The sequence below is a fragment of the Ursus americanus genome, chromosome 25 (assembly GCF_024610735.1).
Source record: "Ursus americanus isolate L20-20 chromosome 25, mUrsAme1.1.p, whole genome shotgun sequence".
Taxonomy (NCBI): Eukaryota; Metazoa; Chordata; class Mammalia; order Carnivora; family Ursidae; genus Ursus; species Ursus americanus.
This window is the reverse complement of record NC_142151.1, coordinates 29739110-29766759: the sequence shown is the minus strand read 5'-3', so window position 1 is coordinate 29766759 and position 27650 is coordinate 29739110. Positions and strand designations below refer to the sequence as shown.

The window sequence follows — 27650 nt, the reverse complement described above, 5'->3', positions numbered from 1 at the left end:
CAAAGACCCATCATTCTGAACCTTCCATTACAGACCCACGCCAAACTGCAACAAAACATTCTTAAGGAAATTGCTGTTATTGTGTACTTCCCATAAATGTAAACAGGTTTCTTATTTTCAATTCTAAATTTAAAGATAGAAACACAGCAGTTAAATATTACATTGTAGAAGAGTGTTTTTTCTCCATAAAATACTGTTTGAAAACAATAAGCATGTATAACCAAAGAGCAATTGAAAGTAACCCCTGAAGTTAACAATGTATCAAAGCAATTCTTTTTTAATATCCTATTTATAAACTTGTAAAGTTTGCATAAGCTACTGCAAACAGAGTAAAGCCACAAAACAGATTGAACAAAGGAGACAACTTTCAAAAGAAACTTTAAACAACCCTGGAGGTATAAAAATAAGCACAGTCTCATTTAACATACATCTCTGTCTAATGCAGTCAAGTTTTTGATATTTGTTGGTTTTCTGAAAGACTTTACAGCATTTTAATTTCTAGAAAATGGAGAAGTAAAAAGACAGTGCAATTAAGGTTTCCATATTAGCTCTAACTTCCCAGCTTTGGTCTCCAAAACACTTCTATTCCTGGGGCGCCTGAGTGGCTCAGTCGGTTAAGCATCCGACTCTTGATTTTAGCTCAGGTCATGATCTCAGGATCATGAAATCGGCCCTTCATTGGGCTCCACGCTGGGCACGCAGCCTACTTAGGATTCTCTCTCTCTCCTCACCCTCCGCCCCTCCCCCCCCAAAATAAATAACAAATAAATCTCAAAAAATAACAACAACAACAACAACAACAACAACAAAACCTTCTATTCCTGTGGAGTCATTTACTCCTAGAGTTGTAAGTTTCTAGGAGAGGTTCTCAGCCCAAACTGTACCTATGAGGGAAGAAGGGTTAACATAATAAAGCCCCAGCTCCACCTAATGACTCTGAACTACCCTGAGTGGGGTCAAGGCAGCAGTGTTTTTGTAAATCACCCAGGTGACCCTAATGAGTAGTCTGTATAGAAAGTCACTGATTCTGACCCAGCTCTTCCAAAAGAAGATCCAGGGTGGGTATTTAGGCTTTGCTTTAAACACTTCCTATGCTGAGACCCAAAATCTCATCCAAAAACTCTAAAGGTAATATAGTACTTTATAGATGGTCATTTTTCAAATATGAATGGTTATTTTTACAGGGCATGGTGACCCATCATTTCTGCTAACAACTACAGAGCTCCAAGATCTTTGTAGTTGCACCTCTTCCTAAAATTCACTTCCCCCAGTCTCCATGTGACTCATCATTCAGGTCCAGGCTCAAATGTCACCTCCCAGACAGGGTTTCCTGATCACACGTTTCCCAACCAGGCTCCACCTCTTCGCTCATGGCATTCCTCACGTCCTAAATGCATGTGTGCTTGCTGATGATCTCCTAGGTCTAACACATCGGCTCCATTCAGACAGTCTCCATCTTGTCTGCTTAACACTCTATCTTCAGCAAGTGGCACAGTGCCCAACACAGTAGCCACTCAATACAAACATTTGAATAGATAAATGAAGCAGAACAAGAGGCATGAGCAATCTAAAGCAAAACCCAAACTCAGATTGCTATATAAATGTAAATAGTTGATGGTGCCAATTATAAAATATTGAACTAAGGGCAAAAGACAAAATACATCATCGTGTATTTGTGTGTGTGTGTGTGTGTGTGTTTTGTGTGTGTGTGTGTGTGTATGAACACAAATATTCTGCAGGCTATAGACCCCCTCAGTATAACCATATTGCTTCAAACTGTACAAAGTTTCATGGAAACTTCCCCAAATGTACAGATGTAATCATCTTAAATTCCATATTTAGCATCAGTTTTCTTCGGAAAATCAAGCAAAACATAATCAAAATTAAGATAAATTTTTGATCATACTTTGAAAACATCCCAAATATTCAAAAGTCATAAATACTGCAAAATGCTAAACATTAAAACAGAAAAACGTAACCATTCTGGAAACACTGTGATCTAGTGGTGAGAATGGGAGTATTAAAAAACATTAACAATATGAATTACTTGGAACACCTGAAAAGATAAAATCAAAAAAACTCAGATCAGGGTGTGGGAAACTTTAGCGATCATTTTATATAAACTCCTTTCTAAGCATGAGCCATCCAGACTATTCCTAGCATGTGGTTGGCTAGCCTTTTCTTAAATTTTTTTTTTTGGTGACAGGGAACTCAACTACTTCTAAAGAAACCTGCCTTGTTTCATTATTGGACACCTATACTTGTTAGTTCTTGATTTTGACTCAAAATCTGGCTCCCATGGACCCAATGGACCTTGTTCTGCTCTCTGAAGCCAAGTACAAATACGTCAGTGAAACAAACTCAATGAGTCAGTTCTACAACAATATAGGTATGATTAAAGAAGTAAAGTGAATCCAGAATGGAAATAAGTTTGGACCAGGCGCTCAAAGGAAAAGAGAACAATGATCTGTTAAAAATAAACAAACAAACAAACAAACAGTCAAGGGACAGAATACAAGTGTGAAAACAGGTGGATTATCCTGGCTGGAGGTGAGTAACCAGAGTGGAAATAGACAGGAGGAAATAGACAGAAAACAGTTGATGCACACCCCTGAAGGCTAAGTAAAAATTATGGTAATTGAACAAGATTATTCCGTATTTTGTAAAAAAAAACAACAAAATTTGAATGAATTTGAAAAGTAAAGGACAAGTAGATAAAATAAGTAGACCAGTTAACGCAAAAGAGAGCATCACAGAAATTTAGAGCTGAAAAAAATCATAGAAATTATCTATCCCAATCTCTTAATTTTATAGATAAAATAATTAAATCCTAGTAGAAAAGGTATTAATTGCCACTCTTATATTTCTTTTCATTGTTTTAAGGAAGAACACTTCTGCCAAACAATTTCCTGTCTTGTAGCCACTGATCCCCATCGCCTACATAACATGCTGAGTCTGAGATTCCGTATAAGACCCTAACCAGCTATCTCAAAACTCAACTATCACAGGGCAGAGATGGAATAACATAATGAGGCCCAACTGCCTGAATCATCTTGGCTTCTCACTAAGACCCAGTATGGACAGGATGTGGCCACACTGCAGGACCAGCTCTCACTGGCCAAGGAATCTAGCCATGCTGATACACGTAGCCCCATCACCAGCCAAGAAGACAAGAATCAAAACTGCTGCTAATTCACGTACAAAACTTTCCATCTTTTTCTTTGGTATTATCACACAAGGCCACCTGCTCCCTCCAAACTCCCAGGGTCACCCACACTCTCTGCGATTCTCTGGTTTTCTTCTCTACTCAGTCTCATTTTCCTCACACTTGAAACACGAGTACCTTAAAAAGGAAGCCCTGCAGGGCTCCTGGGTGGCTCAGTCAGTTAAGCAGCTGCCTTCAGCTCAGGTCATGATCTCAGGGTCCTGGGATGGAGGCCCAGGACCCATCTCAGTGGTAAGTCTGCTTCTCCCTGTGCCCCTTTCTCTACCGCCCTCCCCCAGCATGCTCACTTGCTCTCTCTCTCTCTCTCTCTCTCTCCCTCTCTCTCTCAAATAAGTAAATAAAAGTTTTTTAAAATATTTTATTTATTTATTTTGGAGAGAGAGACCGAGCATGAACAGGGGGAGGGGGAGCACGAGAGGGAGAAGCAAGCTCCCCACTGAGCAGGGAGCCTGATATGGGACTCAATCCCAGGATCCTGGGATCATGACCCGAGCCGAAGGTAGAGGCTCAACCGACTGAGCCACCTAGGCACCCCGTAAATAAAATCTTAAAGAGAAAAGTTAGCCCTGCACTAGAAATATCTGCATTTTCAAAAAAATTTTAAAGATTTTATTTATTTATTTTTAGAGGGGAGCGGCAGAGGGGCAGGGACGGAGAGGGACAAGCAGACTCCACACAGAGCATGGAGCCTGACACAGGGCTTGATCCAGGATCCCGAGATCATGACCTGAGCAGAAACGAAGAGTCCAACGCTTAACCGACAGAGCCACCCAGGCACCCTAGAATTATCTGCATTTTAAAAGGAAATAGTATTAAATGAAAAATACCATGTTGCAGAGTAATATATATATAATATATATATATATAATATATATATATATATTATATATATATATTATATATATATATAACATGACCCAATTTTTATAAAAATAAAAGAACAGGAACAAAAAAAAACCTTGTCAATGGATTCATATGTTTAAAGACATTTAAAAGAAGTATAAGAGAATACTCACCAAAGTATAAGAATACAGACAATCAAGAAGAAAGAAAGGAGAAACAACTAACTTGCATATGATTCTAACTTGGCTTGTTGCCATAAATTGTAATTATAGAATCATAATTTTTATTTTTTATTTTTTTTTAAGATTTTATTTATTTGACAGAGAGAGAGAGAGACAGCCAGTGAGAGAGGGAACACAAGCAGGGGGAGTGGGAGAGGAAGAAGCAGGCTCCCAGCGGAGGAGCCTGATGTGGGGCTCGATCCCAGAACACCGGGATTACGCCCTGAGCTGAAGGCAGACGCTTAACAACTAGGCCACCCAGGTGCCCCTAGAATCATAATTTTTAAAAAGCAAACTATTATGACCAAAAAAGGAAAGAAAAAAATTTAAATTAAAAGCACTAATGCAATTTCAAGTTATCTGTTAGCAAAAGGTGTGTGCTGTTTCTCCCAGGCCCCTCTAAGCTAGGTCAAGAAGGGCCAGTTTTCCACTTAGGCTGACCTTTGGGTCCTCACTGTGCCAGCCCAGCTTCTTTGCCCATTGCTTATTAATTTGCACATCTCCTAATTCAAAATGCAATCAAACTAACTGGTGAAAACATTATTGAGTTGTTCATATCTTCTATGTTCTGGAGATTAGGTTTGAATAAAATGTCAACGAATTGCACAAATTATTCATTTGTTTTATTAAATTGAGAGTTGAATATTTATATTTCTGATGCAACTTATTCCTCCCCTCAAAGAAAACATGAATTAAAAGGACTCATATAACCTGGCCATCAACCTACCCTCTAAAAGGGCTCTTGCCCATAGTATCTTCCTTTGTGAATGAAGCCACCTTCTACACATCCTGAGAAAATTCTCAACTCTACTCCTGTACTTTTTTCCTTACTTTGCACATCCAGTCACCCAACATCATGTTCCACCCTACACCCTCTAAATAGCTGTTAGGTTTGACCCCTCCTCATCATTCCTACTGCCCCTGTACAGCTCCAGTTCACTCTCTGTAACCAACACCGGGACTTTCTAAACCAACTTGTGACTGAGGTGTTCACCCTCCCAGGTAGTATGGTGTAGTGAGAAGAAAATGGGCTTCTTCCTAAACCACGTTCTACCACTTAGTTTTGCAGCCTTGAAAAGAATCCTTAACCTAAGACCTATTTTCCTCTTCTGCATAATTCAAGTAATATCTACCTTATAAAAGGATTCTTATAAGGATGAGAGATAAGGCATGCAAAATGCCTAGTCCTAAATGGAGCTTTATACAAAGTTAAATGCTTTATTATTTTTATTATTTTCTTATCTGTAAAAATGAGCAGTAAGTCTCTGAATTACTCTGAAGATTAAATAAGATGTAAGGCACCAAACACAGTGTTACTGCTTCTTTTCATTTCCTTTTAATGGTCCCCCTATCCCCAAGGCAAAATGTGGCTACTGCCACTTTCCCAATATCATCTCCTGCCACTTGACTTCACATGTCTTCTTTAGCATAATGAATTATTTAATAGTAAGCTGCATCTCTTCATGCCTTCCTCTCCATCAAAGCCATATTTACAGGTATAACATTATGTGTGAGAAAGCCTTTTATTATATATATCTCAACATGCGAGTAATTATCTTATTTTCAAATTTGGAATGCAATATCCATCAAGTGTACTGAAGGGGATGATATAGCAGAATAGAATATTCATAAGCATGAAAATCTGAAAAAAATCATCAAACCATGGTTACTGTACATGTTCATGCAAACATAATGAAGGTGATGAAAGGGGCGCCTGGGTGGCACAGCGGTTAGGCGTCTGCCTTCAGCTCAGGGCGTGATCCCAGCGTTGTGGGATCGAGCCCCACATCGGGCTCCTCCGCTATAAGCCTGCTTCTTCCTCTCCCACTCCCCCTGCTTGTGTTCCCTCTCTCGCTGGCTGTCTGTCTCTGTCGAATAAATAAATAAAATCTTTAAAAAAAAAAAAATGAAGGTGATGAAAGATATAACACCTTGTTGTATGATATCTGAGAAATAACTTTGCCAGAGATGAAATTTTGAGTTGAAATAAAAAGAAGGAATTGTGCAGGTTAGAGCGACTGGGTCAAAAAAAAAAAAAAAAATATATATATATATATATATATATATATATATATATGATTAAAAGTGATTGTGTTTGTTTGTTGAGGTTGTTTGTAAATACTTCACAAATTCTTTCCAAAAGCATATGTTGATATGTTTTAGATGTTTTAATTAATTTGGTAATAAATATGATGATAAATAGAAACATTTCCCTTTCAAAACAGTGAGAGAGAAAATACTAGCCTAGGTAAATAAATTATTCACATTCTCTATGTTTATTCATAGATTGGAAACGAAATCTAAGGGCTCCCCCCACACTATGATTTCATGATTTAGCATATACAAAACTAACAATCTTTCCAAGCATATGAAGAAAAAATAATTTCTGTTTAAAGATGAATCCAAATAATTAAATGGCTTTCATCAGGTCCCCAATGTGACAGTCTCTAAAAAGTGTGTAAGTTCAATGTTTATTCCTTGAGTGATTTAACCATAGCCCTGAAAAAAACATAAAATTGGCTCCAGGAAGAAAGGTGCTCATTGTCCACAAAGTGCTTCTTTAGCAAATGGTGTCTATCCTTGGTGTCAGGGTTAAGAATAGGAGCAAAAAAAAATGAGTTGAAGATTCTTAGTACAGAGTCTACTGTAACCTAGCTGCAAAACTTTTCTGAAGTTGTCACATGGATATGTTTTCTAAAATGCTACCAGGAATGCTGAATCATTCCCCTCTATGGGGATCTTTTTCAACTTTACTACTTTTTAAATTTCAAAGACTTTTAAAGTAAAAAACAAAAAAAAACACAAACAAATTTAAAGTCTAGGAGGTTTTTTATAATGTATGTATACTTTAGTTTTTAAAATTATTTTAGGGGTGCCTGAGTGGCGCAATCGTTAAGCGTCTGCCTTCGGCTCAGGGCGTGATCCCAGCGTTCTGGGATCGAGCCCCACATCAGGCTCCTCCGCTGGGAGCCTGCTTCCTCCTCTCCCACTCCCCCTGCTTGTGTTCCCTCTCTCGCTGGCTGTCTCTGTCAAATAAATAAATAAAATCTTTTAAAAAAAATTATTTTAGAACTATGACTCTTCCTCAAACACTCTTTTGGCCTGAATGACGTTCACAGTGCTGATTTACACACACCCAAACATACAATCACCCAGAACCTGAACATAACTGGGCATGCTTGCCCCTCAGGTCACTGAAAAGCAAGCATAAAACCATGGTCAAGCATTCTAGCAGACATGTTGCTTTGTCCAGCTCCCCAAAGATAATTAAAAGAAGAAGATTATGATGATGGCAGAAGTTATTCTTTTTTCATATCATTAGTACTTTTCTTTCAAGTGTGTTCTTTTGGGTCATGTAGACAGTGATACAGGCACAGAGCAGAGCCCTAAATGTTGTCAAGCCAGGTCAAAAAGCGATCTAGACTTAGGGAAGAAATAACTAGGGAAAAAATTAATGAATTCATCATCTTGATTTTGCACATCTTCAGGTAGCACGGCTCACTTGCATTATTGTCATAGCAGTAATCAGCCTGGGAAGGAGGGCAGCAACATTGCTGGGTGCTGACTCTTGAAAACAAAATGACCTGTAAAGACTGAGCCATGTTGCAACACTGCAAATTACCAGTGTTCAACTTGGACTTACCACAGTCATTTTCTGTTGACATTCCCATAAACTGGACCAATTACTTTTAAATGAATCACATTTGTTGAAAGAGCCTAGAAATAAGCCCAAGATTTTATACTTGGCTTTATAGATAAAATGCAACATTGTTTACTATATGTACCTGCAAATGAACAAAACTTCCCTTGTAAAAATCAGAGCACTCACAAAACATGTCTTTCAAAAATGGCTTCTATATGATATCATCATTGGGATATTTTAGTTTGCCCAATTATTCTGGATTTACTTTTCAAACAGAAATATTATTGGGACTGATTTAGCACATTTAAATAATACTCCCAACTAAAGTATACATTACATTTAAAAAATAAAAATAAGGGCTACACTATCAAATGATCAAATATAGTGATTATTTTATTACTCTTAAATACATTTTTATGTAATTGCTTAAGACAGTTCATTCGGAATAAAAAACTGAATTAATTTATGCTAAGTGCAACTCAAAATACATATGTAAATGAGTCCCATTTGGTAAAAATAATCCTGATAAATTTTTTATTAACCTCCGGCTATACAGAACAAAATATGCCTCAAATTTTTAAAGAAAAAATTTATAACTGCTATCTGCATTATTCTGTTAAGAAACTACAGTTGTGCTACTCTCACAAAATGTTTTTTCTCATTCTTCCCATTATTGCTGATGACATTTCAATACTAGTCATTTCCTATACATCCTAATTTTCTTAGTCTTTCTCTGACACTAACCAATAATGACTAGTGAATGTTTGATAAAGGTGTCCCTTCTGCCAGTATAAATTCACTCTTTAATAAAATATTTATTATACACTTACTATGTGTTAGGCTTTGTGTTAAAGGCTTTGGATGCAAAGTAATGAAGACAGATTCCTTTCCTTAAGAGCTCACGGTCTAGTAAAGGCAAAAGACAATTGCATTATCGTTTACTCTGCAGGGTAAGTGCAAATGACACGGATATACCCCTAGAACGTTGTTTAAATCAAGCAGGAAGGTCAGTTAACAGTAATACTCCATTTCATTAAATTAAGTCTACCTCCTTTATCAAGGAGGTGATGGCTTACCACTGCCGGGTTTGTACTTCCTCACCTTGGCCAAGCAGTGTTGACAGGTTTAAACATCAAGACATCTCTGAGAATTACAATCACTGTTCTGTTTCCTGACTTCACAAGGTTTAGCATCACTGAATTAAAACATACCTGACCTAATCTCAGTTGGAAAATACCAGTGAGTCCAGCTGTTGTCAAGAACAGACATGTACATGGTAAGAAAAACATGAACTTAAAATTTACAGCCTGATACAAGAAAATCAGATTTTTAGTTGGGATTTTTACCGTATGTTTATTTGTTGGCATTTAGACACCAGAATAAAAATAAGATACACCTGAAAGTGTGTTTACCATATCATGTACTACATTAGAAGGCAAATTGATTGGAGAGGTCATAAATCATGTTTTTTAACCGTAGCAGCATAAAACAGACACCCTCCAAAAAACTGAGTAAGAAAAACATGTTTGATAATAATATATACCAACTTTAGAATTAACACTTAAAAGCCAATATGCACCTAAAAATAAAGACTTGCCACAAAGAAAAGCAGTGTATACATTTAAATTTGTAACTGGTGACTTGTTACCCATAGTGCTTCAGGAATCAGGTAAAATAGACTGATTTCCTTCAACAGCATGTATATTCTTGTGAGTGTTTGATAGGAAATCAAAGCATATCCATTATTTTCTTCCAAAACATTAGCCAGTCTTTAAGAGAAGCCAAATACCGAAAGACTAAAGAGGACCAGTGTTATACATGAACCATTTGTGATATTCTGGTTTTATACACACAGTCATTTCAAACAGAAGAGCCTCATTTGATAGGGACGGCTACCCCTGTACTTGATATATACCATTCAGACTATGTGTAGGGGAGTTAAATTTTCCCTGGTCAGGGTGACCTTATATGACTTGGGCATGGCTCTGCCTCGCTCAGAGGTGAAATCGAGGCAGTGGGATCACCCAGCAGAGTTGTTTTTCTCAGGGAGCCCCGTGACAAGAATAACTAAAGCCAAGGAGAACGAAGAGTGCCCAGATTTTGTCGGATGGGATTGGCGGAGAGTTCTAATAACAGTTCGCTCCCGCATCAAGGAGTGGTTACATTCAGAAGGCTGAGGGACCATAGGTCCTACCTCCTGAAATTGTGGGTCCCTCGGCACAAACCTACTCATCGCCCTTGTGGATTATGGGATTGTCGCTGGAACCTGGGTTTAAACTAACAGCAGTTTTGAGAAGTTGGATTTACACATTCCAACCGAGCTGAATGTCGCCTGAGAGTGCTGAGACTTGAAGACTTCTGAATCTCCCTCCCCCACAGCCTAAACAGCCAGTGCCTCTCAAATTCCAGCTTATACATTCATTTCCTGGGCAATTTTTCTCTTGGGGGGAAACAATGGACTCTTTCAGTCTTCTCTTATCAACAAAGGACTCTAAGATGAAGAAACATTCCTTTCAATCGCATCCTTTCCGACTTCTTTACAAAGACGAGTGGGCGTTGGGGATGGGGGGACGGGGGCCGAGGAGGGATGAGGTGACAGACAACTCACCTCTTTCAGCTGCTCCAGCTCCTGTTTGAGGCTGTCGTACTCAGCCTCCAGCTCGTCATACTGCTGTTTGAGGGTCAGCTTCTCTTCCAGTACCACCAGCCCGTACTCGGCAGCCTGGATCTTCTCGTGGGTCGTCTCTGTGAGCTCCTTGGTCAGCCTCTCTATCTCAGTCTTATAATGGTCCACAGTCTGCAATACCTCTTCTGCGGCCATAGCCCCAGTGGATGGAGGCAGGAGGGGGTGTCGGGGTGGGGAGATGGATGCAAAGCAGGCGGGGGAAGGGTGAAGGAGCTGGGGAGGGAAGGGTAAAAATGGGAAAGAAAAGTGTGGCTGGGTGAATGGGCAGAGCAGCGGCTACACTGCCGGAGAAACTGAGGAGAAATGCAACATGGAGAACGCAGGGAGAGGATCAGGGGCGAGGCGGCAGCCGCTGCCGCAAGTGTCCTCTGGGCCGGCCCCTGCGTGCGGTCAGCAGCCGTGCGGCATGGCCTGGGCTGCGGCGGCCGGAGACGACGAGGGGCTCCGGATTCTGCTTATTCAGAGGCGCCCGGCCGCCATGTCTCCCGGGCAGCGTCACTGCAGTCTCCCCGGGGCCTGGCGCGCTCCGGCTCGCGTCTCGCTCGCTCGCTCCACCTGCTCCCTCTGGCTGTGCTGCAGCCGGTGCGGAATGATGCAGTCTCGGGCCCGCTCCCTCCCTTTGCGCCTGGCCCGGGCTCCGAGCAGGGGGCGGGGAGGCGGATGGAGTCAGCGCGGGGGGAGGGAAGGAACCGACGGAAACATCCCGAGGCGCCTCCCGCCGGGCGCGCGGGGCAGCCGCCGCCGGTTGCACCGGGGGGCGCGCGGGAGGGAGGCCGAGGCGGAGGCGGAGGCGGCGGGACGCGCACCGGGGGAACCTCCGCCCTGGCCGGCTCGTCGCGGGCGGGAGTTCCCCGGGACTTTGCCCCACGGACGTCGCAGCCCCCTGGAGTGGAGGGGACGCCCCTGCTCTACCGCTGCGACGGGAGCCCGAGCTCAAGAACTGCCTGGAATCGGCGCCTTTCCCGAAGAAAAGCAAACAGTAACTAACGCGCTCGGGGCCCGCGCATCCTTCTAGCCCCCTGGGCTCGCAGCCTCCTTCCCAGCCTCCTGCACCCAAACCAACGCTGTGCTTCCAAAGCCTGCCAGAAGCGCCCCAAGGCGCGCGCTTCCCCCCCTCCTTCCGCCTCCCCTCCCTTCCCCTCGCTAGCTTGGCCGGGTTCACCTCACACTGTCACCAAATAACCTTATTACCCCTCAGGACAGTCTTCACGAAAGTTGCTTGCCCTGGCACAGCGTTCTGCGCCCAGCTTGCCACAGGACTGGGATCTGCTCCGAAAAATGCTTGCACCCAGTAAGCCTCTAGGTACTATTGTTTCTTGCCTCAGTAGTTCTACTCTACACATTCTTCAATAAAGGAAAACTGCATGAAATTCCCTATATATGGTATCAACGATACCCTACAATAAACATTTTTAAAATAGTAAGAGCTAATAGTTCTTGAGACCACGTGCCGGCCATTCTCCTGAGTATGGTATGTGCGTTCTCTCTAGCCCTAAAGACCACGCTTGGAGGTAGGAACCGTTACCGCCAACTTAAAAGTGACGGAAGGAAGGCACAGGAAATTGAGGGATTTGTCCAAATCAGGCAACTCTTAAGTGGTGAAGCCAAAATTTAATCCTAAATCCAGAGCCCTAAACTGGATCATTATATTGGCCTCACCACTCAATAATCCACACCCAGCAACTAAATATTATATGCTCGTAAAATGACCACTTTGATCAATATGAAGAGTCACAAAAGGAGACAAAGGCAAAGTCAGAGTAAAAGACCAAAAATGGAGGAGAGATGAGAATGGAGAACCTAGAGGAAAGGGAGAAATGGGAGCAGAAAAGGAATGATTTCTGTGAAAATGGAAGGGAGGCTCTGAGATGAATAGACCAAAGGTCTTACCAGTTCCTTCTTTCTCTTCTATTGGGTGCCCCTATTTAGAGAGCTGTTTTTCAGTGGCCAAGAGGTGTTCAACACACACACGAACTTTCTGATTTAGAAAGCGGGACTCAATGCTCCCCTTCCTTTTGTAGATGGTAAAGAAAAAAACGACAGTTGCTGATGGTGTGGGAGGAAGAGCAAACAAACAACAATGCTCTTACAAAGCCTTGACTAATAGGCAGTCTGGATGTGATTTTCACTGCCTCCGAAAACAGACAAAAAAAAAGATTCCTTCCAGATGCTGACAATTACAACAGAATATTCTCTTGTGATTATCTGATCTATAAATAAATAAAAGGAGAAACACTTGAAACACGCCACTAACCATGAATTCCACCTGGCAGGGAAGCAGGGGTGATAATGACCACATCATTCCACTTATACTGCGTGGATATCACACTCCAATGGAGAAGCTCCTCCTGTGTGCTCCTGGAGCGCCCATCCTCTATCACAATGATGAATGATCATGAACTGCTGCAAGAAGAGATGAAAGCTGTAATTGTGGGTAGCTAAACTTCCCAGTATGCCCCTGGCCTTTCGTCACTCTGCAAAGTGTAAGTAGAGCCCTTCCAAAGGAATCATAACACGTGGGGAAGATTGCCTGTTACTATCTTTTCTTTGGGTAGAACTAAGAATGGAGTTTGCCTCTGTGACTTTCCTTCTAAGTTTGCATCGCCACCCATTCCCTATGCCCTGTCCTGCCCCATTTTTTCTGATTGATCCACTTTTGTTAATGTGTTAATGTCTGACTTCATTCAGACATTACACTATTTTAACATTACAAGATTTTGCTTATTACAACTTTGATCCTTCATATGTTGGTATTTAACTTGAAGAAAATCAGCTTTTTCCCTTACATACCACATTCTTCCAGTACTGCACAGTTACATTTCTCTTCACCTACATGTCACACATAGCATGTATATCTAGGTACAGACATAGATATGGATACATATAGCTGTAGATCACGGACAAGTGTCTAGAAAATAATTTCTTTTTTTTTTTAAGATTTTATTTATTTGACAGAGAGAGAGACAGCAAGAGAGGGAACACAAGCAGGGGGAGTGGGAGAGGGAGAAGCAGGCTTCCCACTGAGCAGGGAGCCCAATGTGGGGATCCATGCAGGGCTTGATCCCAGGACCCTGGGATTATGACCTGAGCCGAAGGCAGATGCTTAATGACTGAGCCACCCAGGTGCCCCTAGAAAAGAATTTCTTAAACCATTCTTGGAAGTAGGGTTCCCTCATATTTCTTTAAATTAGCAGCCTTCAATACTTAGAGAACTTTCTTACTTACAAATATTTAGGAAAAATTAGGGGTGCCTGGCTGGCTCAATCAGAAAACTGTGCAACTCTTCTACTGGGTATTTACCCCAAAGATACAGACGTAGTGAAGAGAAGGGCCATATGCACCCCAATGTTCATAGCAGCAATGTCCACAATAGCTAAATTGTGGAAGGAGCCGAGATGCCCTTCAACAGATGACTGGATTAAGAAGTTGTGGTCCATATATACAATGGAATATTACTCAGCTATCAGAAAGAACGAGTTCTCAACATTTGCTACAACATGGACAGCACTGGAGGAGATAATGCTAAGTGAAATAAGTCAAGCAGAGAAAGACAACTATCATATGATTTCTCTCATCTATGGAACATAAGAACTAGGTTGATCGGTAGGGGAAGAAAGGGATAAAGAAAGGGGGGGTAATCAGAAGGGGGAATGAAACATGAGAGACTATGGACTATGAGAAACAAACTGAGGACTTCAGAGGGGAGGGGGGTGGGGGAATGGGATAGACCGGTGATGGGTAGTAAGGAGGGCACGTATTGCATGGTGCACTGGGTGTTATACACAACTAATGAATCATCGAGCCTTACATCGGAAACCGGGGATGTACTGTATGGTGACTAACATAATATAATAAAAAATCATTTAAAAAAAAAAAAAAAAAAGAAAACTGTGCAACTCTTGATCTCAGGGTCAAAAGTTTGAGCCCCACATTGGTTCTAGAGATTACTTAAATAAATATTTTTAAAAACACAAATATTTAGGAAAAATTATATTTTGTGACTTAGTACCTCAAACCAACCTCTCACCAACTTTGCATGAATATTGTTTTCTCTTGCTCTCATTCATCATTCATTCACTTCTTAAACAAGATATTTACTAAGTACCCCTTATGTCCTAGGAAAGATAGTAGGCATTGTGAAATCAATGACCAGTAAGATGTCAGAGGTCAGTGGTCCTTGAATTCATGGAGCTTATGTTCTGGGAGGGACCAACAAACAAATACACAACAAAACAGACCAAAAACAGACAACAACAGGGATGCATGGGTGGCTCAGTTGGTTAACCCTCTGACTCTTGGTTTTCGGCTCAGGTCATGATCTCTGGGTCATGAGATTAAGCCCCACAGTGGGCTCTGCACCCAGCACGGAGTCTGCTTGAGATTCTTTCCTTCTTCCTCTCCCTCCCCTTCTGCTTCTCCTCCCCTTCATGCTCCTCCTCTCTCTAAAATCAATCAATCAATCAATCAATCAACCAATCTTTAAAAAAAAAAAAATCAGACAACAAAAAGGATAAATTAATACAAAAATTCCAAATTGTGACACTGATAAGCAGGATACAGCATAGTGGTTAAGAGCAGAGGCTAAGGGCGCCTGGGTGGCTCAGTCGTTAAGTGTCTGCCTTCAGCTCAGGGCGTGATCCCAGAGTCCTGGGATTGAGCCCCGCATGGGGCTCCTCCTCTGGGAGCCTGCTTTTCTCTCCCACTCCCCCTGCTTGTGTTCCCTCTCTCGCTGGCCGTCTTTCTCTCTGTCAAATGAATAAATAAAATCTTAAAAAAAAAAAAAAGAAAAGAGCAGAGGCTAATCTGCTTGGGTCAAATTCAACTTTGTCAAGGTACCTGGAGGAACTGGATATGCTAAATGTGGAGGAAGAGCTTTCCAGGAGGGAAGGGCATGTGTAAAGGCCTAAGGCAGAAAAGAGCCTGATGAGTACAAAGAATAAAAATCAGAAGCTAAGGCTTATAAACCAAGGGTAGATGACCTACCACCGCACTAGAAAGACAGGCAACACTGAAGGCACACTCAGATCATGCCTGCTTTGCAGGTTGGACTAATTTCGATGTTGAATACCTGAAACTAATATAATATATGTCAATTATATCCCAATTTTTAAAAAAGAAAAAAAAAAGAATATGGTCTTTCAAATCGCAAACATTTGCAGAGTAAAAAACTTTCCAAGGCAAATGAGTTTCACACCACATAAGAATAAGAAGAGACAAAATACTTCTATTTTGCTTCTTAGCATGCTTTAGGAAAAAAAATTTTTTTTAAAGATTTTATTTCTTTATTTGAGAGAGTGAGCGAGAGAGAGAGAGCACAAGCCAGGGGGAGAGGAAGAGATAGAAGCAGACTTCCTGCTGAGCAGAGAGCCCCATCTGGGGCTTAAGCCCCAGACCCTGAGCTGAAGGCAGACTCTTAAACTGAGCCATCCAGGCACCCCTAGAAAAAATTTTAAATAACCCTAACTGAATTAGCCTTAAAGTCAGAATAGCTGGTAGGTTGTAAACTGGGATTTTAAGCCTGCCAGAAAGGACTTTTAAATCCTCTGCTCTTCTTTCGAATCCACCTCAAAATGATGTCAGAAACTCCTTTGGTGGGGTGCCTGGGTGGCACAGTGGTTAAGCGTCTGCCTTCGGCTCAGGGCGTGATCCCAGCGTTCTGGGTTCGAGCCCCACATCAGGCTCCTCTGCTATGAGCCTGCTTCTTCCTCTCCCACTCCCCCTGCTTGTGTTCCCTCTCTCGCTGGCTGTCTCTATCTCTGTTAAATAAATAAATAAAATCTTTAAAAAAAAAAAAAAACTCCTTTGGTAATAAAGAAAGATGTCTATCATCTCATAATTAAAAATAACTTTGAAATGCAAAAGGTTATTAAACTTAAATTTACACTTATATTTGCTTTATATTTTTTCCTGATTCTGGTAAAGAGATACCCCAAGGAAGGAACTGAATGGCTGAAGAAGGGGAGGCTGGGAACACTGCAGACAAACATTATCTAATTCATATCTGTGCCTAAGGCTGGCCTTGCATTCAGCTCTTCAAGATTTGAACAAAATTTCTTAATATGCTTCCTTCTGCCAAAATACGTTCCCTTCTCTTGGTTTTTTGATGGCCCTAGAATTTACATAAAGATTCTGAACCTGTAAGAAACATTCCTTCACCCAACAGCCTAAAAAAAAAGAAAAGAAAGAAAAGATAAAGAGAAGAATAAGGAATTTGAGTTTTATTCTCAGTGCAGTGGGATACTTGATTATTTAGTCAGGAAATGAAATGATTTTATTTATATTATAAGAACATCACGACTACACACAAAAAAGATTGGTGGTATCAAAAGATAGAAGGTGGGGGGGTGGCTCAGTCAGTGGATCCTGCAGCTCTTGATCTCAGGGTTGTGAGTTCAAGCCCCACATTGCAGGTAGAGTTTATGAAAGAGAAAGAAAGAAAGAAAAGAAAAGAAAAGAAAAGAAAAGAAAGAAAGAAAGAAAGAAAGAAAGAAAGAAAGAAAGAAAGAAAGAAAGAGAAAGAAAGGGAGGAAGGAAGAAAAGGGGGTACCTGGATGGCTCAGCTGGTTGAACATCAAGACTCTTGGGTTTGGCTCAGGTCATGATCTCACGAGTCATGGGACAGAGTCCCACATCAAGCCCGAATCAAGCCCTGCATTGGGCACTGCACTCAGCAGGGAGTCTGCTTGAAGATTCTGTCCCTCTGCCCCTCCCCTCACTCACACATGCTTTCTCTCTCTCTCTCTCAAATAAATAAATAATAAATCTTGAAGAAGAATCATCATCGTCTCTAGTTAGGAAGCTGTTGTGATTGTCTAGAAGAAGATGGTTTCCTGGACTGAGGTGGTAGCAGTAGGGAAAAGAAATGAATGGATTCCTAATATATTGGGGGAGGGGAAGGTGAGATAGAAGTCTCAAGAATTGTTTGGGGATTGGATGTGGCATAGAAAGAAAAAAAACAATCATTTACAAACTCTAATATTCTGACTTGGGCAATTAGGAAAATGGTTTGCCATTAGTAGGTTGGGGAAGGCTTTGAGGAAGTTTCAGGAAATTATGAGTTCTATTTTGGACATACTAAGTGTAAGACACTTTGGAGACATTTGACTAGAAATGTTAAGCAGACAATTGTATATAAGACCAGAATTAAGAAGAGACCTCTTGGGAGGTACAACAATTTTCCTCTGGAAACCATTAGCATTAGACGTTTTGTGGGTTTTTTTTTTTTAAAGTGAACTCTACACCCAATAGGGGGCTGGAACTCATGACCAGGAGATCAAGAGTCACATGCTCTTCTGTCTGAGCCAGCCAGCCATTCCAGCATTATATGGATTTCAAGTGAAGGAAATGGATGGTATTATCTAGGAAAAGAGTACAAATAGAGAAGAGAAGGGGGTCCCTGAGGACCACTACTAAAGGTTTGGTTGAAGAGGAAAAGCCAACAATAATAGTTAAGAGGTAACTATAGAGAACAAACTAAGGGAGGTGGGTGGGGGAATGAGTTAAATAGGTGACGGGGAGTAAGGAGTGCACTTGTTGTGATGAGCACCAGGTGTTGTATATAAGTGTTGAATCACTATATTGTACACCTGAAACTAATATTACAGTGTATGTTAATTAACTGGAATTTAAATAAAAACTTGAAAAAAAGAAAAAGAAAAAGAAAGTGAAGAAGGACCATTCAGTGTGGTTAGGAGGAAAATCAGGAGAGAAATATCTGAAGGGAACAAAAGAAAGCATTTGAAGAGTGAAGGAATGAGGACCAAGTCAATGCCATTGAGAGGTCAAAGTCAAGTAAGATGAGGACACAGAAATGTCACCATATTTAGCAACATGCAAATGGGTACTCTTGACAAGAGTAGTTTGTTCAGGACAGAGAGGTGTAAAAACCAGAATATAGGTGATTGAAACATGAAGAGAAGTTTAAGATGTGGAAACAGCCTGAGCTGACAACTCCGCGTCCCCAGAAAGAGTGGAGGGGATGACATACAATGAGAAGGTGGATCTGATTGGAATCTCAGCCGTGAACAGCTGGTGGGAAATCCACCCTTCAAGAGCGTTTCACACTGAGACCTCCAAATGCACCCTGAAGGTAGGAGTGAGGTTCCCCCCATCGGTGCCTTTTGAGGCCAGAACATGATCTCCAAGCTGCTCAGACACTAGCCCTCTGAGCAGCTGCCTCTGGCCAGATGCGGGAGCACCCCTGGGTCCAGGCCCACTCCCAGAAGGTGCTGCCTCCCTCTGCTCACGTGGCTTCCTGAGCCCCAGCTATTCTCTTTTGGGTGCTTATTCAGGGAGCTCTCCCAACTCTGCTACCTCATCTGTCTGTCTTCTCCTCTAAGATGCAAGATGCTAATGAATAAAAGCTGGAGTATTTTGTATGGGGGGGAGGCGGCACATAGCTGTTCTCTCCTGTTCTACATCTTCGAAATCAGTGACTACCAGACTCTCTGGGCTTGTTTCTTAGCCACAGCCTACATCCTTGTCATCTTTCCACCAGCAAGGCACTGATTTATGTAATCGTTGGGATTACATTCTCTATCCGTGTTTTGCTTTACTTTCTAAATGATATTTTCTTCAAAACTCTTGATTTCACCATTTTTGCCATCAGCATTTGCCTATTTGGGGGGCAATCTCATTTCATTAATTCTTTCTTCATTATTAAATCCATCTCCCATGTATTTTGGCTGAAAACCACAAGAGTTTGCACACTGTACTACACAAGCTAATACAACTTATTCTTTCTTTAAAAGAAGACTAAAAAATTCTGACTGCCAGATAATATTTCTTTAGAATTTGTTCACTGACTTGCCTTGATTTTCTTATCTTTTTCTTTTTTTTTTTTTTTAAGATTTATTTATTTATTTGTCAGAGAGAGCACAAGCAGGGGGAGCTGCAGGCAGAGGCAGAAGCAGGCTCCCCTCTGAGCAAGGAGCCCAGTGTGGGACTTGATCCCAGGCCCCTGGGATCATGACCTGAGCTGAAGGCAGACACTTAACCGACTGAGCCACCCAGGCATCCCTGCCTTGATTTTCTTGATCTGAAGCAATGTTCTAAGTCATCTGTTTCAGAAGACCAACTCCTTTTTTATAAAGCTTATTTTGAGGATCACTTCAGTGAGCAAAACTACATGCTAGCAGCTAAAGTGATAGATAGATCCAAGGTCTTACAAGGTGCTATGGATTAAAATATATAAAGATTGTTTTGAACAAATTTTTGTCACCCAGCTGAGTTAAGAGCTCAACTGTAGTTAAATATCACAGATTTATAGAAACACTAAAAGCCATAGAGTTGTATAGCCTCTTCCAGAGGATCGGGTGTAAGAGTGGAGATGGTGGGTAGATGTATCCGTCCAGGCTTAGGATTTTGCGGTGAGTGTGTAGGGGGAACAGGAGACAAGGAAATTGAGAATATTGATGAAAAGATAGCTGGTGCATTAAATTGTGGAAAATGGGCAACTGCTAGGTGTCTCTCAACATTTCTTTGCTTCTATGATAATTGCGTCCCCAATTTTTTGCTGTGTGAATGGTCATGTGATAAATCTGCTATTTATTTAAGTTAATACATTCAGTTACTTGCCAGTGACTAGGATCCGGCGAATTGGATTTAAGAAGTGGCAGGTACAGCTCCGTAACTGTCCTCAACATGAGGAGGTGTCCCCATCTCCCCTTTTGCTTTCCTGCTGGCTGGAATGCAAACAGAATGACTGCAGCTCCAGGAGCCATCCTGGCCCATGAAATAACTTCGATAATGAAAGTCATGTAGACTGAGCAACAGGATAGAAGGTGCCTCGGTCCTTAAATCTTAACAGGAGAATTGGTGAGATATCCAGCTTTGATGTTCCAAACTCAACACACAAGTAAAGTGACTTTTTTTTAAGTTAGAAAAAATAAAGATCTTGAGAAAATCAGCTTAGTTCTTGTTCCTCCTTCCTGACTGCAAGGAGCACCTAAGAAGAGCAAAATTAGAAATCATCTATTCTGGTCCACCTTTTTTTTTTTTTTTAAACAGCCTTTTTGAGATATGGGTCACATACCCTAGAATTCACCCATTTAAAGTATACAACTCAATGGATTTTAATATGTTCACAGAACTGTGCAGCTATCCCTACAGTCAATTTTGGAAAAATTTCATTACCTCAAAAAGAAACCCTGTGGGGTGCCTGGCTGGCTCAGTCAGTAGAGCATGTGACCCTTGATCTCAGGTTGTGAGTTCAAGACCCACATTGGGTGTAGAGATTACTTAAGTTTTTTAAATTATAAACAAACAAACAAACCCTGTATCCTTTAGCTATCATCCAAGTATCTCCACCCCACCCCAACCACTAATCTTTTTGTCTCTATAGATTTCCCAATTCTGGACACTTCATATAAATAGAATCATATTGCATATTGTATATTGTTGTAAATTTCAGTCCCACCCCCCACGTCTGGGAGGAGGTTGAATCAATCACCAATGGCCGAAGATTTCATCAATCATGCCCACGTAAGAAAGCCTCCATAAAAACCCAAAAGGGTGGAGTTCAGAGAGCTTCTGGGTTGGTGAGCACATCCGTGTGCTGGGATGGTGGCACAGCCCAACTCCATGAGGACAGAGCTCCTGCACTCAAGACCCTTCTGGACTTTGTCCTCTGTATGTCTTCAGCCAGCTATTTATCTGTATCCTTTATTATACACTGGTAATCTAGTAAGTAAACTATTTTCCTGAGTTTTGCGAGTTGCTCTAGTAAATTAATCACACCCAAGGACTGGGGTGTGGAAACCTCTCATTCATGGCCAGTTGGTCAGAAGCACAGGTAACAACTTTGACTTTCAATCTGTGTCTGACGGAGGGGGTGCAGGGCAGTTTCGTGAGACTGAGTCCTCAACCTGTGGGATCTGAACTGACTCCGGGTAGGGAGTGTCACAACTGAGTTAAATTGTAGGACACCCAGCTGGTGTCCCAGAATTGCCTGATGTGTGGAAAACCCCCACGTCTGGGGTCAGGAGTGCAGCGTGAGAGTAAAGGAGACACACGGCAGGAGGGATGTTTTATTCTTTACGGTGTGCATCCCCTAATGTACCTTTCTGCCAAACAGGCTGAGGTCACAGGTAATATCAGAAGGTCGATGAAGCTAGAAAGTCACAGCATGTACTCAGGATTCTCAAATAAAACTGAGGTTAAAAGGCAGTGGTGACTTACAAAACACCTCATACACTAACATGTCCTGGAGGAAGAATTAGTTGTTGCCTGGTTGGCAAAGTCTCCAATATCCTGGGGACAAGAAGTTTGATTCCCCACAAGAGCCACCAGCCTTTCCTTAGGGAGATAGGTAAATCTGACTTTAATCCTTAGTCATCCTACTTCCAAGCTGTTTGATCTTATACAAGTCACTTACCTGCTCCAAGCTCAATTTCCTCGTCTATAAATAGGAGTACAGCTACTTCACAAGTGGTTGTGAGGATTCTGAGTACTAATTTCTTTCTCCTTCCCAGGACCCTCCTGTTTACGATGGAACAACATTCATCAAGGATTTAGGGGTTAAGGAATAAAGACAAAAACAAAGATAAAAAGCTTATAGATGAGAAACTAGGCATGTTTCCAGGGTGGAAGCTGTTTTGGATGTCATTAGACCGTCACTGAAGGAGACTTACGCTGGAGAGTTCACATTTAACGTACATGCATCAGAATTTGTGTGGAAGTTGAAACAGCCCAGGAAATATACCTAGAATGAAGAGAAGGAGGACTGAGAATGGATCCTGGGCAACACCCATATTTAAGAGGCAGGTAAGGGAGGCAGAATAGGATCCCTGAAGGAGGTAGTTTTCTCCAGTACGTGTGGGTGTGCCCGTGCATGCACACATGGGCACACTATTAAAATTATCTCAAACTTGTCAAATTCAACCTCTTTTCTCTACATACAGAAGCTTCCTGTCCCCCACCTACCATGCACTTACAACCTAGGGCATATGAAGATGCTCATATGGGGTACTGAATGAAGGATCCCACAGTCTTGTGGGATCAGCTTAATGCAAGTTTAGGAAGGAGCATGTCCCTCCCCATATCTGTGAGAAGAAACAACAGTAGACCCTGGGACACTGGTGATGGGCATATTACTATTCAAGTGTAGGTGTATCCAATAGGATAGAAGGGCTCAGCTCTCTCCTGGGCACTGAAATCTCCTAGTCCTGGACTCCCTCCCTTCATGGGCAACTCCAGTGATCAGCTTTAAGGTTTCTGAAGGCCCCTGGAAACCCTCCTCATTGTTATCCTTCCCAATTTGTTACCCCTACACTGTCTTTATACCTACCCCCCCCCCAAATATTCTTGCCCCCCAAACCAAATCAAAACAAAATCTTTCTTCTTCTTTCCCCCTTGGTTGGATTGTGAAATCAAACCTAGAATCCAAGCAATCAGTAATTGAAAACTGATTCCTCTTTCTAGGATATTCCAATTGATCCTGAAAGTGCCTTCCATTCTCCTATTGCAGTAAATAACAGAAAGAAAGAAAAAAAAAAAAAGATTTGGGGCACCTGGGTGGCTAATCTGTTAGGTGTCTGCCTTTGGCTCAGGTCATGATCCTGAGGTCCTGGGATCAAGCCCCGTATTGGGCTCCCTGCTCAGTGAGGAGTCTGCTTCTCCCTCTCCCTCTGCCGCCCCCATCCCCTGCTGTGCTCTCACACTCACTCTCTTTCTTCCAAACACATAAATAAATAAAATCTTAAAAAAAAGAAAAAAATAAGATTCTACATTAAGAAAAACTGAAGATTCATATCTTGCTACATACATGTTCTCAACATAGTTAAGATCATATGCTATATATAGTTTTATATCCAGCTTTATTTATTTAATATTGTAGTCTGAGACATTTTTCATGTTATCAAAATACTTCCTAAGCATCATCTTTAATAGCTGCATAATTGACTACTTCATGCTATAATTTTTTAAATCATTCCTACCTCCATCCAATCCAATGGTCCTTAGTGCACATGAAACTGACAAAATACAAAAGCTGAATTCTAGGTACTTGTTGAAAAGCCCAATCTCAACCTCATGCCCCACAACATTTATCAAAGGGAGAATTATCTAAAGGACATCAGCTCACTCGCTCCCAGGCACTCTATAATCTCTAGCCCAGTACAGAATGACGTGCCTGGCCCACATCCTGCTTGCCCACTACCATGTTTTGATATTGGATCATGAGGCCCTATGAGAAAAGTTGGGATACTCAACCCAGCAAGGGTCTACACAAGGATGCTGTTGAGGTCATTAGCCATGACCTCACCTAATATCTTTTTATGAGAACCTTCTGTATTCTGTGGAATAAATCTGTATCTGATCTTACTACCAAGAATAGTTGGCCTTCTCCAGAGTAATTGGTCTGCTTTTATAACATGAGCACTGTTAATTGTATAACTGATCAGATTTCCCTTTATCCACGGGCTGCTAGAAAGCTTCTAAGCAAATCTGTGATCTTTCAGCAAGGATATAGGTCGAATAATATGTATTTTTTTGCCTCATTCCTGTTTTGTGTCCCCATCATTGTTTTTTCCTTCTTCTACAGAATTCTTGAAATTATCCTGTGTTTCACAGAGCCCTGCCTGCTGCCTTCGTCTTTTCTAGAACTAGGCAATAGAGCATAGTGGTTCAGGGCCTGGCTCTGGAGTTGGAGCCACTTCCTGTCTGTGTGTCCTTGGGCAAGTAAGTTACTTACTTCCTCTGTACCTCAGTTTCTTCCTTTGTATAAAAGGGAATAATGGTATCTGCCTCATAGAGTTTTGATGAGGATTAACTGACAAAATACATGTGAAGGCCTCAGATTTGTGCTTAGCTCACAGTTAAGCGCTTAAAAGAAGTTTTAAAATAATTAAAAGAAATCATTGTTATGTTTCTATGGTTGGAGTTTTATCTTGTGTAGGACTTACCCCAGTTGGAATGACTGGGCAAAGACCATACATGTTTTGAAGGCTGTGTACTAATTTTCCCATCAACTGGCACGGAAGGAGCTCCTGTCTTATCATGCCTTTATCCGTGCTGAGTTCTTTTAAAAATCGTTGCTGACTTGACAGGCAAAAGAGGAGTATTATCTTGTCGTTTCAATCTACATTTTGTCGATAACCAATGAGACTGAGCCTTCTGACCAAAATCACTGCATTCCTTCTATTAATCATTTACATTTCTTCTCTCTTTCCATCTTTTGCAAATTTTCTATTAGGTCTTTGTGTTTTTCCTTTTATCTATTTAAATAAGATAAGGGACCCTATTTTCTCTGTCTCCAGTCATCTGCTGAGAGAAGGGAGACAGCGTAATAGAGGCTTGAGGAAGAGTCACAGGGAATAGACAAGGGGTGACCAGGAACACATGAAGCATGCTCAGGTCAGCATGGTGGTCCTGCAGAGTGAACTGAGGATGGATGCATAGCTTTAAAAGCAAAATATCTGAAACACAGTTAATAGATCATTTCCATAATCTAACTCTCTCCTTTTGCTCTTTTAAAACATGCCCAATTCCAGAAAAATAAGTTTGTATTTATATACATATATTTAAGATTTTATTTATTTGACACACAGAAAGAGAGAGAGAGCACAAGCAGAGGGAGCAGCAGGCAGAAGGAGAGGGAGAAGCAGGTTCCCCTGAGCAAGGAGCCTGGTGCAGGGCTCCATCCCAGAACCCTGGGATCATGACCCAAGCCAAAGGCAGCCGCTCAACCAACTGAGCTACCCAGGTGCCCCGAAAAATAGGTTTTTAAACATTAAGTTTTTGTTCTTTCAGTTGAAAAAAAATTCCTTGAATTACAAAGTAATTTTAAGATCACAGTCAAACACTTGTCTGTTGCAAAGACTGTTTGTAGAAGAGTGATTATTTTTGTAGCCATGGAAACCCAGCTGATGCCATGACTACATACCTAGCTTCCACAAACAATTTTTAGTGAACCAAGTCAAACAAATCATATTATCTACCAAAATCATTTCTTTTTAGAAGTGCTTTCTCTCGTTGCTAGTAGAGGGAAGTTAGATGGTTTGGCACTGTGTTACATGAGCTGCTCAACTTCTTAGCATCTCTTTTTTGACAATTTTAGCTTTTTCTGTTCTTTTAAAAACATTTTAATAAGTACAAAGCACATGCCATAAAAATTCTCTCATCTCTCTTCTGATTTCTCTTAATAAGGTTCCTGGATATACCAACCTCTTTTCATGATACTGAGAGATTCAAAGATGCTCCGTACCCAGCCCACGGCCACATGCTAGACAGAGCTACACAAACCTCATCACCAGTTTATCTCACGTGCAAGTGCATTCTCGGGGTGATTAAGGAAAACCCAACTGCAAGCTTTTGATGTTCAATGTGGTAAACAGATGTGATTTCATCCTAGCCCCTCGTCCTTTTCTTTAAACTCTTTCTTTAAAGATAACACGTCCTGAATGCTACTCTATGCCAGGCCCTGTTCTAAGTGTTTCACAATGAATTGACCCCTCACAACAACCCCAGATTATATTCCTACTTGACAGATGAGGAAATGAAGGCACAGAAAAATTATATACCTTGTGCAAGATCCCACAACTGGCAAATGATGTTCATCGACTGTAAATTCAAGATTTTCTTCTAAGTCAGTTTTCCTCTCTCATTGGACTAGAAACTGGGATTGTCCACAAAACTTTAAACTTTGTTTCAAGCCTTAAGCAATGCACAATGAATCAAGTGAAACACTGTAAGCAGAAAGGGCTAGGGGTTCTCAGAAAAGAAAGACAAGACCTAGCTCTCCTGACAAAAGAGAAGTTATTGTAGGCCCCCAGCTATTTTCCATGATCTGTGCCCTGCTTGCTGGAGCACACTTCTTGCAGAACTTCCTAGGAGGTGTTGGAATTACAAAGAAATGCAAAAACCTCAGTAGCTAAGGATTTTCTGGGAACAAAGGGAATGCAAACACTAACAGTCTCTAGCAGGCCAGGAAATAGCCTACCCGGTTCAGAGACAATAAATAAATATTAAAACTCCGAGTGCTGTTTCAAAAGTAAGCAAGGACTTGCACTCCTTCCCTGAGATAAGGCACCCAAGACCCCCTGTAGCTTATACCAGCTCCAGGAGCATGGTCGTAGCCCCACCCCTGCTCTGACAGTTACCTCTGCTTCATTATGCTAAAGTCTCCCCTGCAGGAGGAGCACAGGCTTCATGAACGTGACATAGGATGTGTGTAGAGGCCTGTTTTCCAAGTGCCTGCACAACCTTATGCCCAGCTTTACACGCGATGACAAAGCTCCCCTTTCTGAATGTTCGTCCTAACCCTAAATAAAAAGAACCTAATCACCCCTGCTCAGGGAGTCACGGCTTTGGAAATTACTCCCCGTGATCTCCAGATTTGCTGCAAATAGTTTCCCTTGTGTGACAAGTCCACCTGGTGTAGTCTTCAGCTGTGACTCATCAAGGAGCGAACTCACATTAGTTTGGTTACAACATCATTGATGATTTTTGTTCACGTTCCAAACATCACTCCTGAAGCAATTAGTACAACTGGAAATTGAGGCGTGTCAGTGAAGCAACTGCTACACACGACAGATCTCGGGAGTGGGAGGGGCAGGCTTTGCAGACTATGAGGGCATATATCGAAGCTGCACGTGAGGAACCAACATGGAGGACATGTTGAGGGATGTGGACAGGAACAGGGGTGGGGATGGAGGACAGGAGTCCTATCACAGCACATTCAGCTAACTTTTAAAAACCATTTTTTTCATTTCAGGACCAGAAATTTGTTTTGGTTTTTTTTTTTTTTTTTTGAAGATTTTATTTATTTATTTGACAGAGAGAGAGAGACAGCCAGGAGAGAGGGAACACAAGCAGGGGGAGTGGAGAGAGAGAAGCAGGCTCCCATTAGAGGAGCCTGATGCGGGGCTCGATCCCAGAACACCGGGATCATACCCTGAGCCGAAGGCAGACGCCCAACGACTGAGCCACCCAGGCGCCCCAGGACCAGAAATTCTATTATTCATCCTCAAGATGAAAAATAAAGAAACCCTAAGTACTTTTGATTGTTTACCTGAAGGTGACAGATCGATCCTG

General features: G+C 41.5%; 2 protein-coding genes across 7 annotated transcripts in view; one reads left to right on the top strand and one right to left on the bottom strand.

Moving 5' to 3' along the window:
* BICD1 (BICD cargo adaptor 1) overlaps positions 1–11236 on the bottom strand; it is a 212650-nt gene extending 201414 nt beyond the window's left edge. For 3 of the 4 annotated variants that reach the window (XM_045811923.2, XM_045811925.2, XM_087855762.1), the window contains exon 1: positions 10542–11226. In XM_045811923.2, the coding sequence (XP_045667879.1) occupies positions 10542–10754 (213 nt within the window). In that variant the 5' untranslated portion in view covers positions 10755–11226. Of the gene's footprint in view, positions 1–10541 lie in introns of all 4 variants that reach the window. The other variant, XM_045811927.2, reaches the window with a different exon arrangement.
* LOC123801706 (uncharacterized) lies at positions 10923–21165 on the top strand. Of its 3 annotated transcripts, none has more exons than XM_045811929.2 (4): positions 10923–11598; positions 11818–11910; positions 12893–13102; positions 21031–21165. In XM_045811929.2, the coding sequence occupies exons 1-3, from the start codon at positions 10923–10925 to the stop codon at positions 12904–12906; spliced, it is 783 nt and encodes a 260-aa protein (XP_045667885.2). In that variant the 3' UTR covers positions 12907–13102; positions 21031–21165. The 3 variants fall into 3 exon arrangements, with proteins under 3 accessions (XP_045667885.2, XP_045667884.2, XP_087711890.1); XM_045811928.2 differs by having other exon boundaries at positions 11818–11922; XM_087855764.1 differs by having other exon boundaries at positions 11818–13102.
* Positions 21166–27650: the final 6485 nt, after the last annotated feature.

Bases quoted from the DNA above. Each gene is read 5' to 3' on its own strand.
- LOC123801706 (XM_087855764.1), top strand. From the start codon at position 10,923: ATGCAACATGGAGAACGCAGGGAGAGGATCAGGGGCGAGGCGGCAGCC. The intron at 11,599-11,817 runs GTAACTAACGCG...ATTACCCCTCAG, and splicing joins TTCCCGAAGAAAAGCAAACA to GACAGTCTTCACGAAAGTTG.